Source organism: Oncorhynchus masou, chromosome 5 (genome assembly GCF_036934945.1).
Source record: "Oncorhynchus masou masou isolate Uvic2021 chromosome 5, UVic_Omas_1.1, whole genome shotgun sequence".
Classification (NCBI taxonomy): domain Eukaryota; kingdom Metazoa; phylum Chordata; class Actinopteri; order Salmoniformes; family Salmonidae; genus Oncorhynchus; species Oncorhynchus masou.
The window spans coordinates 30,627,721-30,642,120 of NC_088216.1; the positions used below are offsets into that span (position 1 = coordinate 30,627,721).

The 14,400-nt window shown below is 39.6% G+C and overlaps 1 protein-coding gene across 1 annotated transcript in view; it reads left to right on the plus strand.

Annotated features, from left to right (window-relative positions):
* Window positions 1-477: 477 nt before the first annotated feature.
* Window positions 478-14,400, plus strand: part of LOC135539406 (nidogen-1-like) — a 65,685-nt gene continuing 51,762 nt past the window's right edge. Inside the window, exon 1 of the mRNA XM_064965277.1 lies at window positions 478-786. Within this exon, the coding sequence (XP_064821349.1) occupies window positions 583-786 (204 nt within the window). The 5' untranslated portion in view covers window positions 478-582. The remainder of the gene's footprint in view (window positions 787-14,400) is intronic.

Genomic DNA, 14,400 nt, shown 5'->3' on the forward strand with positions numbered 1-14,400 from the left:
GTGTGTGTGCAATGTGTAGGCCCACTGATTGTACATTCGGAACCTTGTTAGAGGCCAGTAGGTCATATGATCAAGGAGCTATTGAAATTTGAATGTAAAAAAAGTGTGTACTTTGTTTATGCTCCCTAACTAATTAAACTAGGAATTTAAAATGCTGCTCAAATTTCCACGTTTTTTCGCTTTGGAAAGCGAATTAATGCCCAAATCTTGAAAATAAGACATGTGCGTTGTTGTGCGCAATTTTTCCAAAATCATGACACTTATTTGGAGTCTGTGGCTCAAGTGGTTTGAAGGTTATTGAGGTTTGAAAGCGTGAATATCCGTCGAATATCCAACCTGAAACTGACTTTACCTTGGCGGAAAACCTGCATGTGAGACAGGCAACCCCGCGCAAATGTCCCATGCAAATTTCTCTGCTTTCTCCAACTCCACCCTCCCTTTATATTGGATTTTGCTACCGCCGATTCATTCCGTTATTGTGCGCCCTGAGGTGTGCTCTGCATCGGAACCGCTTTGGCGAACTGGGTAGCCAAGCCTATAGGTCAAAACTAATAAGAGTTCTGGGCATAGACGTATTTAAACATGGATATTCATCAACGAGGTTGGTTAGGATGGGCAACTATGTTTGTCATTGCGTTATCAGTGAACAGTTTGAGCAAACACGACATGTTTGATTATGGAGAGCAAGCTGGAGACCAACTGTTGGAGCAGGGGACCGACCAAACTCAAGCACTTATTTTGAACCAGTCAATGTTCTTCTTCGATGGCGCATATGACACTGTTTATGTGAGTATAATTATGTTTTATGCACATGCGAAAATAGTAGCTTAATTTTTCACGAGAATAGCGGGGAAATATATCAATGGCAAACATGCACAGCCATCAATTATGATATTCACGTGCATATGTTGGCAGTTGAGAACCCCTTCCTATGCATCCATTGTGATAGGCTATTTTATCCATGAAAGATAGCTAACAAAACAATTACATCATATGTTCTCAATTAGTTTACCATCTCATGCATGTGCCACATTTCACATCATTCAAAATCTGTTCACATATTAAAGTACTCTTTGATGATAATCACATTAGCATAAATTGCTCAAATCCCATGAATTGGGGGGATGAAAGGCCATGTGGAATGTTGCTGGGAGGGTGTGGAATGTCAGTCAATTCATTATGTGACTGATAAGGCTATCAATGCCCACCTTCATAAACAATGTCTTGGCTCTGTGCCTCCTTATACTGTAGAATATCACATACCAACAAATCATGTGATGATGGTTGATAGAGAATGATACATTCATTGATCCACAAATGTCTTTAGTTTAGAATGTTTCAGATCTTCCCAAGCACCTGAATGTTGCCCAAAATGTCACATTGGCAATTGTCACCCCTGCTGTCCCCAAATGTCCATCTCTCTCTCTCTCTCTCTCTCTCTCTCTCTCTCTCTCTCTCTCTCTCTCTCTCTCTCTCTCTCTCTCTCTCTCTCTCTCTCTCTCTCTCTCTCTCTCTCTCTCTCTCTCTCTCTCTCAATTCAATTCAATTCAATTCAAGGGGCTTTATTGGCATGGGAAACATGTGTTAACATTGCCAAAGCAAGTAAGGTAAACAATAAAAATTAACAGTAGACATCACACATACAGAAGTTTCAAAACAATAAAGACATTACAAATGTCATATTATATATATATATATATATACACAGTGTTTTTACAAGGTACAAATGGTAAGGACACAAGATAAAATAAATAAGCATAGATATGGGTTGTATTTACAATGGTGTTTGTTCCTCACTGGTTGCCCTTTTCTCGTGGCAACAGGTCACAAATCTTGCTGCTCTGATGGCACACTGTGGAATTTCACCCAGTAGATATGGGAGTTTTTCAAAATTGGATTTGTTTTCGAATTCTTTGTGGATCTGTGTAATCTGAGGGAAATATGTCTCTCTAATATGGTCATACATTGGGCAGGAGGTTAGGAAGTGCAGCTCAGTTTCCACCTCATTTTGTGGGCAGTGAGCACATAGCCTGTCTTCTCTTGAGAGCCATGTCTGCCTACGGCGGCCTTTCTCAATAGCAAGGCTATGCTCGCTGAGTCTGTACATAGTCAAAGCTTTCCTTAATTTTGGGTCAGTCACAGTGGTCAGGTATTCTGCCGCTGTGTACTCTCTGTGTAGGGCCAAATAGCATTCTAGTTTGCTCTGTTTTTTTGTTAATTCTTTCCAATGTGTCAAGTAATTATCTTTTTGTTTTCTCATGATTTGGTTGGGTCTAATTGTGCTGCTGTCATGGGGCTCTGTAGGGTGTGTTTGTAAACAGAGCCCCAGGACCAGCTTGCTTAGGGGACTCTTCTCCAGGTTCATCTCTCTGTAGGTGATCTCTCTCTCCCTTTCAATTCAATTCAAGGGCTTTATTGGCATGGGAAACATATGTTAACATTGTCAAAGCAAGTGAAGTAGATAATACACAAAAGTTAAATAAACAAAAGTTAAAAGTTAACATTACACTCACAGAAGTTCCAAGTTCTCTCTCTCTCTCTCTCTTTCTCTCCACCCTCTCTCTCTCTCTCTCTCTCTCTCTCTCTCTCTCCTACATCTTTGTATGATGTATATACTGCATTATAAGTGAATTCCCCTTTAACTATGGGCCCCAGACAGTGCAGTGTAAGGCTTAATTAACCCAAACAATGACTAGTCTGTTCATTAAAAAGCGCTGAGCCCCATTGTTGAAGATTGACAATACATTAAAATCAGAAGGCCCAGGTAAACTCATCCCAATGCCCCATTAGAAAGCTTTGTCTGTGACGACCCGCCTTTTGTCGGATCAAGAGACAGAGACGACACAGAGAACTGATGAGGTCCCCACACCTCAGGACTATTGTTTGATTTATCTCCAAAGAAGCTACAAAGAGGCAAAGACCTTGGAAGGTGTCAGCCACTCAGTCTTGTTAATTAACTTCTTGGTGACAGGGGGCAGTATTTTCTCGTCCGGATGAAATACATGCCCAAATTCAACTGCCGAAACCCAGAGGACAAACCTTTGATTTTTTTTTTGAGGTCACTCTCTTTTCAATGAGTTTTCATTGGTAATCCCGATTTCTAAGGGACCTTCTTGCATTTCCTATCGCTTCTACTGGATGTCCACAGTCTTTAGAAATTGGTTGAGGTTATTCCTTTGTGTAATGAAGAGGTATGGCCATCTTGAACGAGGGTCACTTGAAATGTACTGTTAGATAGAGGTGCGTGACCAGAAAGCATGCTTCAGTTTTTCTTCCTGTATTGAACACAGATCATCCCGTCTTCAATTTTATCGATTATTTACATTAAAAAATACCTAAAGCTGTATTACAAAAGTAGTTTGAAATGTTTTGGCAAAGTTCACAGGTAACTTTTGAGATATTTTGTACTCACGTTGAGCTAGTTGGAGCCGGTGTTTTTCTGGATCAAATGCGCCAAATAAATGGACATTTTGGATGTATATCGATGGAATTAATCAAACAAAAGGACCATTTGTGATGTTTATGGAATATATTGGAGTGCCAACAAAAGAAGCTCGTCAAAGGTAAGGCATGAATTATATTTTTATCTCTGCGTTTTGTGTCGCGCCTGCAGGGTTGAAATATGGTTTCTCTCTTTGTTTACTATGGTGCTATCCTCAGATAATAGCATAGTTTGCTTTCACCCAAAAGCCTTTTTTAAATCTGACATGTTGGCTGGATTCACAACAAGTGTAGCTTTAATTTGCTGTCTTGCATGTGTGATTTAATGAAAGTTAGATTTTTATAGAAATGTATTTGAATTTGGCTTTTGGCCAGGTGGGATGCTAGCGTACCACATATCCCAGAGAGGTTAAAATGCTCCAAACCAGAAGGTGGCAGTAGCGTTGTTTGGCAATGTATATCCATGTGTATTGCTTAGGGCAACATTAGCATATACGCTAGCTAGTACAACATAGCTAGCTAGCTAGATAGCTAGCTAAGGACACTGCACTAACTTAATTTTTTTATACATTTTACAGACCCCGTATGTTTTACATTGGTTATCTTGTTATTGGTCCCAACTTCCAGCTCCATTCAACCTCTCCCATCTATCTCTCAACATCATCCATTTTGGATTTCTATTTGCCATATATTTTTCAACTGTGCTGTGATGCTTCACAAAAGTACTGAACCTTTCTATTCTCATAGCTTCTACAGATTGTAAATTAAAAATACTTTTTTTTGCTAAAATAATTATTATACTATTGATTGATTAACTATGGCTTTTCAAATCACCCAGTATTGCTATCTGCAGCATTAGTTCTAGGCAAATGTTGCAATTCTTCAGCCATTCCTGGACCTGTGACCAAAAACGATCTACATTTGGACAACTCCAAAATAAATGATCTAATGACTCTGCCTCCTCACAGCAAAATCTGCAGAGCTGGGAATATTGTATCCCCCAATATATATATAACATCAAATCAAATCAAATTTTATTTGTCACATACACATGGTTAGCAGATGTTAATGCGAGTGTAGCGAAATGCTTGTTCTTCTAGTTCCGACAATGCAGTAATAACCAACAAGTAATCTAACTAACAATTCCAAAACTACTGTCTTATACACAAGTGTAAGGGGATAAAGAATATGTACATAAAGATATATGAATGAGTGATGGTACAGAGCAGCATAGGCAAGATACAGTAGATGGTATCGAGTACAGTATATACATATGAGATGAGTATGTAAACAAAGTGTCATAGTTAGTGGCTAGTGATACATGTATTACATAAGGATGCAGTAGATGATATAGAGTACAGTATATACGTATACATATGAGATGAATAATGTAGGGTATGTAAACATTATATTAGGTAGCATTGTTTCAAGTGGCTTGTGATATATTTCTTATATAACATTCTATTGGTTGCAAGACTTTTGTATATTAATTTAAATTGACAAATTAGAAGTTTTGAATCCGGTGTTGTTTTGCATATCAATTCATAAAACATGTGCCATGGAATGGGTACATCGAAAATCCCTTCCCAACTATTTTGCAATTTATATGGCACAGCTGTCAGTTTATTGTTCCTTAAATTAAATTGGTATATGTTTTTATTTATCACACTTTTCTTTAACCATTTAGTTCTTTAATACAGGGCCGACATACAAGTTCCTTACTTTTTTCCCCTTCTACTTGCCTCTTCCATTTTTGTGGTAATGCTGCAATGAATTGGTTGTAATTTTGGGTAGAGCAGACATTTCCATATGTCTGTGTTAGCTGCATGTGGGACATAACTCCACCAGTCCTATTTATGATATCATTCACTAAAAAGATACATTTTTTAAACATGTCTTTGAAAAATATGTTTTTTTTAAATCAATTAGTATATTTGAATTTAACCACAATATTTGTTGTATTATTTGTTCTGTCTTTTCAGGTGGATTAAACTGAAATTGCAACCAACTTATTAAAGCCTTTTTTTTAAATAGCGATATTTTGGAGATTATTTCCTTTTCAAACAACTGAAAGTGAGCAGGTGTAATCTGAATAAGGGGAAAAAGGCCATTCTTGAACATAGGATGAGACATTCCTACCAATTTACTAGAGAACCAGTCTGGATTTAAGTATAACTTATGTATGACTGATGCCTTTAGTGAGAGGTCTAATGCTTTAATATTTAATAATTTCTGCCCTCCGGATTCATATTCGTTATATAAATAAGCCCTTTTAATTTTGTCTGGCTTGCCATTCCAAATAAATTGAATATATTTTGTTCATATAATTTTAAAAGCAGGTCACTGGGTGTAGGCAAAACCATAAGCAAATAGGTAAACTGTGATATGACTAAAGAGTTGATTTTACCACAAATAGACAGGTATTTTTTTCCCATGGTAGTAAGATCTTAACTATTTTTGCTAACTTTCTATAAAAATGTATTGGAGTGAGAATATCTTTCTTTTGGGATTTGTATACCGAGTATGTCCACATATCTGTCAGACCATTTAATTACACGGTAATAATTAATTAATTAATTAATTACATGGTAATTACACATTTAATTACACGGTAATGTAAAATTTGCCTTTTTTATTGATCCAATACGTAATATAGTACACTTATCATAATTTAGTTTTAATCCAGAGAGAATAGCAAAAGTATCTAGATCCTCTATGAGGCCGTGGAGAGATTCTAATTGTAATTTTAAACGAAAACATGAATCATCAGCGTACATTGACACCTTAGTTTTTAAGCCACAGATTTCTAATCCCTTAATATTATTGTTGATCTAATTTTAACAGCTAACATTTCGATGGCAATAATAAATAGATATAAGCCGATAGTGGACAACCTTGTTTTACTCATCCAGATATTTTAAAACTTTCTGAGATGTAGCCATTATTTACTATTTTACACCTAGGGTTACTATACATAAATTTAACCCATTTTTTAAGAGATTCCCCAAAATTGAAATGTTCTAGGCATTTATATATAAACTCATACTTTATACTCTATCAAAAGTATTTTCAAAATCAGCTATAAAAACCAGGCCTGGTGTCCCCGAAATGTCATATTATTCTATTGTTTCCAGTACTTGTCTTATATTATCTCCAATGTATCGACCATGTAAAAAATCTGTCTGATTAGGATGAATAATATCTGACAATACTTTTTAAATTCTATGCGCCAAGCATTTTGCTAAGCATTTTGCTAGGATTTTTGCATCACAACACTGAAGTGTAAGAGGTCTCCAATTATTTTAATGGACTGGATCTTTATATATATACTACTTGGGTCCTATTTCAGTAATAATGATATCAGACCTTCTTGTTGCGTGTCTGATAATCTACCATTTATATAGGAGTGGTTAAAACATGCTAATAAAGGTCCTCTGAGTATATCAAAAAACGTTTTGTTTACTTCCACTGGTTCCATCCAGGTCTGGAGTTTTCCCAGTGCACTGCACTAACTTGGCAGCTAACACAGGCAGCTGTTTCGTGGAATCTAACTAATAAATTGTGATTTAGTTATAATGTCAATACTAGCTACAGTGGTTAGCTAGCTTGGAGGAAGTATTTAGTGTTGTATGCATTGCGTATATGCGCTTAACTAGCTACCATCCCATAGCCTACATTGCATATGAAATGTGGCTGGCTCATCCCTGGATGTACGGACAAAAATGTTGGATAAGAGAATGCCAAGAGTGTTCAAAGCTGTCATCAAGGCAAAGGGTGGCTACTTTGAAGAATCTCAAATATAAAATATATTTAGATTTGTTTAACACTTTTTGGGTTACTACATGATTCCGTGTGTGTTATTTAAAAGTTTTGATGTCTTCACTATTGTTCTACAATGTAGAAAATAGTAAAATAAAGAAAAACCCTTGAATGACTAGGTGTGATCAATTTGATGTTATTTTAAATGGACAAAAAAATAAAAAAAGGACATTTCCAAGTGACCCCAAACTTTTGAACGGCAGTGTATATATTATTATTTTGTTGATGGCAATGGAATCATGCATTGCATGTTTTTTTCTGTTCAGTTTTGATCTCATTTCCTCCTTCTGAGATGAAAATCTTCCGTTTGTGTTGTACGGTCACTGGTGTGAGTTTGTTTAAGATAAATCAGAGTGACGTTTTCCTGCTTGTCCTTCACCGTTGTGGTCTGTTGCGTGTCATCTGTAAGCTTCAGCAACGAGTTCTAAGATCTGCTTTCCTCCCACCAAACTCTGCTCCCACACCGCCTTGTGCATGTGGGATTTCCCCTTCACTCTCAATCGCGGTCAGTCGAGCTTCAGCGAATGCCGAGAGCTACCCCTCCCTCCATCCGTTGCTCCCTCTCTCCCTCGGTTTCTTCCTTCTTTCCCTCTCCCCCTCCTCTGATGCACAGGTCGAGGCTATGTTGCTCTAGTCAGTGCCTTTCCAGCTGTCCCAGCAGCTGTCTTTGAAATTGCCCCCCGACACACACACACACACACACACACACACACACACACACACACACACACACACACACACACACACACACACACACACACACACACACACACACACACACACACACACACCTACCTCCAGGAGGGAATGTTTAGAGGTTGGCAGAGGGGTAGAGGGTGGATATGTATGGGGGAGTTGGGGAGTTTAATTCTTTCAGTGCTCTGTAGGAGAAGGGTATGTTTGTTCAGGAAGAAGTTTTGCGACTTGTTATATTTTGGGTGTTAAAGTGCATTGAGATGGTCAATGTTGATTCTTTAACTCAGTGTACTTCTGACTAACTATGTAATGGCAAGCATTTCGCTATACTAGCAATACCATTTGCTAACCATGTGTATCTGAACAATAACATTTTATTTTGACACTAATATTGAGTTTCACCCCTCTTTTTTGCCCTCAGGACAGCCTCATTTTGTCAGGGCGTGGACTCTATAAAGTGTTGTAAGTGTTCCACAGGGATGCTGGCCCATGTTGACTCCCAATGGATGTCCTTCGGGTGGTGGACCATTCTTGATACACACGGGAAACTGTTGAGCATGGAAAATCCAGCAGCGTTGCAGTCCTTGACACAAACCGATGTGCTTGGCACCTACTACTATACCCCTCTGAATGGCACATGTCTCAATTGTCTCAAGGCTTTAACCTGTCTCCTCACCTTAATCTACACTGATTTAAGTGGATTTAACAAGTGACATCAATAAGGGATCATAGCCTTCACCTGGATCCACCTGGTCAGACTATGTCATGGAAAGAGGGGGTGTTCTTAATGTTTTGTACACTCAGTGTATATTTAAGTGCACCTTATTTAATATACCAGGCTTTTAAAATGCAATATTGGTGCGCAATTTCTAGTTAAAATATCAAATTGATGCAAAAGGCACTCTATTCGTGGAATGACCCTCATAATCATTTTTCAGTGGGAATCTTAAGGATTTACCCACAACAATGCCATTATTAGACTAACACATCTGTAAAGCTGGACAGGAGGCAAGACTGATTAGATTGTTTTCTCTCTCTTTTTCTCTCTTTTTCTCTCTTTTTCTTTCTTTCTTTCTTTCTTTCTTTCTTTCTTTCTTTCTTTCTTTCTTTCTTTCTTTCTTTCTTTCTTTCTGTCTAAGAAAACAAGTAGTTGGTTCATCTTCTCACTTCCTCCTCTCTCTCTCTCTCTCTCTGTCTCTCTCACTCTGCTTGTCTTTCCCCTCAACTGATCATTATGATCCCAAGTGTCTGTATGATGTAACCAAGATGCTGTTCCTGTTCGTACCTCTCAGATAAGCTTTACAGCCTTTATAGCGTTCTTTGCATAACTTTACAGCCTTGAACTTCACAGTTTTCTCTTGGGTGCGCTTTTTCAGACCCAGAGTAAACCTATATTCCTGGACTAAAAAGTCATTTTTTAAGCCCATGTATCCAGATTAAGCCCACTCATGGATTCTGAAAGCCTGCTCAGTGGATAATGTCAGATTCTCTATTAAGCAGGCTTTCAAAATCCAGGAGTGTCTTAATTTGGGTACATGGAAAGGGTCCCTTAAAGTGATATTGGTAATGCCTACGGGCGGCTTTAGTTTGATGTCCAAGACCATATTCGAAACGATGAGAAGGGCTTCCTGTCTTCTCAACCCCTGGAGGACTTTAAGCCAAATTCTTGTCACATTGCAACCAAGAGACTCCTGCACTACAGGCATTTTCTTCAAGTCAAATACCTGCTGTGAGGGCAGCTATTCACCCAGATGCTTTTGTCATTCATGCGTTCCTTTGGATGAAGTGTCGTTTAGAGACGAGAGCCAAAGGCTGAGCCTGAGAGCCTGAAACAGATGTAGTTATGTAGTCTAGATTCCCCTTTGGTCCAAGCCAAAGGCTGAGCCTGAGAGCCTGAAACAGATGTAGTACTGTAGTCTAGATTCCCCTTTGGTCCAAGCCAAAGGCTGAGCCTGAGAGCCTGAAACAGATGTAGTACTGTAGTCTAGATTCCCCTTCGGTCCAAGCCAAAGGCTGAGCCTGAGAGCCTGAAACAGATGTAGTACTGTAGTCTAGATTCCCCTTCGGTCCAAGCCAAAGGCTGAGCCTGAGAGCCTGAAACAGATGTAGTACTGTAGTCTAGATTCCCCTTCGGTCCAAGCCAAAGGCTGAGCCTGAGAGCCTGAAACAGATGTAGTACTGTAGTCTAGATTCCCCTTCGGTCCAAGCCAAAGGCTGAGCCTGAGAGCCTGAAACAGATGTAGTACTGTAGTCTAGATTCCCCTTTGGTCCAAGCCAAAGGCTGAGCCTGAGAGCCTGAAACAGATGTAGTACTGTAGTCTAGATTCCCCTTTGGTCCAAGCCAAAGGCTGAGCCTGAGAGCCTGAAACAGATGTAGTACTGTAGTCTAGATTCCCCTTCGGTCCAAGCCAAAGGCTCAGCCTGAGAGCCTGAAACAGATGTAGTACTGTAGTCTAGATTCCCCTTTGGTCCAAGCCAAAGGCTGAGCCTGAGAGCCTGAAACAGATGTAGTACTGTAGTCTAGATTCCCCTTCGGTCCAAGCCAAAGGCTCAGCCTGAGAGCCTGAAACAGATGTAGTACTGTAGTCTAGATTCCCCTTTGGTCCAAGCCAAAGGCTGAGCCTGAGAGCCTGAAACAGATGTAGTACTGTAGTCTAGATTCCCCTTTGGTCCAAGCCAAAGGCTGAGCCTGAGAGCCTGAAACAGATGTAGTTATGTAGTCTAGATTCCTCTTTGGTCCAAGCCAAAGGCTATCGCCAGCTAATAATAATAATATATGGTATTTAGCAGACGCTTTTATCCAAAAGCGACTTTCTGTTCTGTGTGGATACAAGTCTCATGTATTTAAATCAATGTTGTTTAGCCTAAAGACAAATATTTCAAATATTATTTGAAATCTTTCAAATAGTTTAGCCAACTAAATCCCTCCGGCTTTTCAAATTCATTAAACCGGATGGGAGAATGGACATAACATTGGTTTAGTTCCGCTATTTCTCCTTGTGCCGTATGTAGTTGTTATCTGCCGTTTTCTTCTTTTTTCTTCTTTTAGAGAGCAAGCTAAATTCACAAGTAATTCCAGCTAGACCTAGGCTCAAATATTCAAAATCTGTCAAGAACTATGTGTGTTTGCTTGCACCTGCCAGGTGCACTTTTGAGACTTATCAATTAGTTCCATTGTGCCAGGCAAGTTCAGTCAAGCACAGCTAAACTATTTGAAAGATTTCAAATTCTATTTGAACTATTTTTCTTTAGGCTAAACACAGTTGATTTAAATACATGAGACTTGTCAGATGTGATTTGCGTCACATTGCTTCTTCCGTTGAGGCAAAGGCACCTGAGGCTTATGGCTTTGTTGTCTGGTAGCTAGAATAAAGTATAGACCATATATTGTGTTCCCTAAAGGTTATTGAAAAGAGCAGAGGCTCTGAACTATCTATTCAGACCCCAGTCTTACCTACAGGTTATGGGAATTGTAGTATTTCTCTTGTAGTATTTCTCCAGTAGATAATTCGACTGAAAATCGATTGAAACATAATTACACTTTGACATAATGGAGTATTGTGTGTAGGCCATTGACACAATCTATTTTAAATACAGGCTGTAACACAACTTTAAAAAGGCATGGGTGTGAATATTTTCTGAAGACACTGTGCTACAGTAATTCACGCAAAAACACAATAGTAAATACCACAGTATACTACAGTCCGTAAAAACACTACATGAATTACTATAGTATATAAAAAGAAATTGGACTATAGTTAACTGTAAATACTACAGTATACGACAATAAATACTACAGTATGTACTGTAGTGTTTTTGCAGTACAAATCAATAGTAAGAAGGTGTTTCTAATGTTTGGTATACTCTGTGTATCACAATACAATATAGGTCAACGAGTCATATCCATATTTCACAGTATAGGTGGAAATTCCCAAGCACTGGCATTAGACCAGTTTTTCTTCTCTGTTCTTTATTATGATTTGACTACACTACAATGCATTCGGAAAGTATTTAGACCCCTTGACTTTTTCCACATTTTGTTACGTTACAGCCATATTCTAAAATTAATTGAATTGTTTTTCTTCCCCTCATCAATTTATAAAAAGTACGTCATAATGACAAAGCAAAAACTGTTTTTTAGACATTTTTGCAAATGTATTAAAAAAACAACAACGGAAATATTACATTTACTTAAGTATTCAGACCCTTTATTCAGTACTTTGATGAAGCACCTTTGGCAGTAATTATAGCCTCAAGTCTTCTTGGGTATGTTGCTACAAGCTTGGCACACCTGTATTTGGGGAGTTTCTTCGATTCCTCTCTGCAGATCCTCTCAAGCTCTGTCAGGTTGGATGGGAGTGTCGCTGCACATCTATTTACAGGTCTCTCCAGGGTTCAAGTCCAGGCTCTGGCTGGGACACTCAACGACATTCAGAGACTTGTCCCGAAGCTCCTCCTGCATTGTCTTGGCTGTGTGCTTAGGGTTGTTGTCCTGTTGGAAGGTGAACCTTCGCTCCAGTCTGAGGTCCTGAGCGCACTGGAGCAGGTTTTCATCAAGGAGATCTCTCTGTACTTTTCTCTGTTAATATTTCCCTCGATCCTGACTAGTTGCCTAGTACCTGCCATTGAAAAACATCCCCACAGCATGATGCTGCCAACATCACGCTTCACGGTAAGGATGGTGCCAGGTTTCCTCCAGACATTTGACATTTGGCATTCATGCCAAAGAGTTCAATCTTGGTTTCATCAGACCAGAGAGTCTTGTTTAGGTGACTTTTAGCAAGCTCCAAGTGGGCTGTCATGTGCCTTTTACTGAGGAGTGGCTTCTGTCTGTCCACTACCATACATGCCTGATTGGTGGAGTGCTGCAGAGATGGTTGTCCTTCTGGAAGGTTCTCCCACCACAGAGGAACTCTGGAGCTCTGTCAGATTGACCATCGGGATCTTGGTCGCCTCCCTGACCAAGGCCCTTCTCCCCTGATGGCTCAGTTTGGCCGGGTGGCCAGCTCTAAGTAGTCTTGGTAGTTCCAAACTTCTTCCATTTAAGAACAACCCTGTCTCGAAGCTCTACGGACAATACCTTCAACCTCATGGCTTGGTTTTTGCTCTTGGTTTTTGCTCTGACTTTTGTTTTTGACCAAATACTTATTTTCCACCATAATTTGCAAATAAATTCATTAAAAATCCTACAATGTGATTTTCTGGATTTTTTTTCTTCTCATTTTATCTGTCATAGCTGAAGTGTACCTATGATGAAAATTACAGGCCTCTCTCATCTTTTTAAGTGGGAGAACTTGTACAATTGGTGGCTGACAAAATACTTTTTTTGCCCCACTGTATATACAAAAGTATGTGGAAAACCCTTCAATTAGTGAATTTGGCTATTTCAGCCACACCTGTTGTTGACAGGTGTATACAATCGAGCACAGAGCCATGCAATCTCCATAGACCACTGTTTCTCAATCCTGGTCCTGGGGGCATTTTTGTTTTTGCTCTAGCACTACACAGCTGATTCAAGTTATCAACTCATCATGAGGGTTTGATGATTTGAATCAGGTTTGTAGTGCTAAAGCAAAAATACAAATGTGCACCCCTTTGGGCCCCCAGGACCAGGATTGAGAACCACTGCCATAGACAAACATTGGCAATAGAATGGCCTTACTGAAGAGCTCAGTGACTTTCAACATGGCACCATCATAGGATGCCAACTTTCCAACAAGTCAGTTCGTCAAATTTCTGCCAGAACTGCCCCGGTCAACTGTAAGTGCTGTTATTGTGGAGTGGAATGGCTAGGAGCAACAACGGCTCAGCCGTGAAGTGATATGCCACACAAGTTCACAGAACGGGACCGTCGAATGATGCAGCGCAACACTCACTACCAAGTTCCAAACTGCCTCTGGAAGCAACGTTAGCACAATAACTGTTAGTTGGTCACTTCATGAAATGGGTTTCCATGGCCGAGCAGCCACACACAAGCCTAAGATCACCATGCCCAATGCCAAGCATTGGCTGGAGTGGTGTAAAGCTCACTGCCATTGGACTCTGGAGCAGTGGAAACGCATTCTCTGCAGTAATTAATCACGCATCACCATCTGGCAGTCCAACGGACAAATCTGAGTTTGGTGGATGCCAGCACCAAAATGTAGTTTGGTGGAGGAGGAATAATGGTCTGGGGATGTTTTTCATGGATCTGGCTAGGCCCCTTAGTTCCAGTGAAGGGAAATCTTAATGCTACAGCATACAATGATATTCTAAATGATTCTGTGCTTCCAACTTTGTGGCAATAGTTTAGGGAAGGCCCTTTCCTGTTTCAGCATGACAATGCCCTCGTGCACAAAGCGAGGTCCATACAGAAATGTTTTGTCGAGATCGGTGTGAAAGAACTTGACTGGGCTGCAACGAGCCTTGACCTCAACCCCATCGAACACCTTTGGGATGAATTGA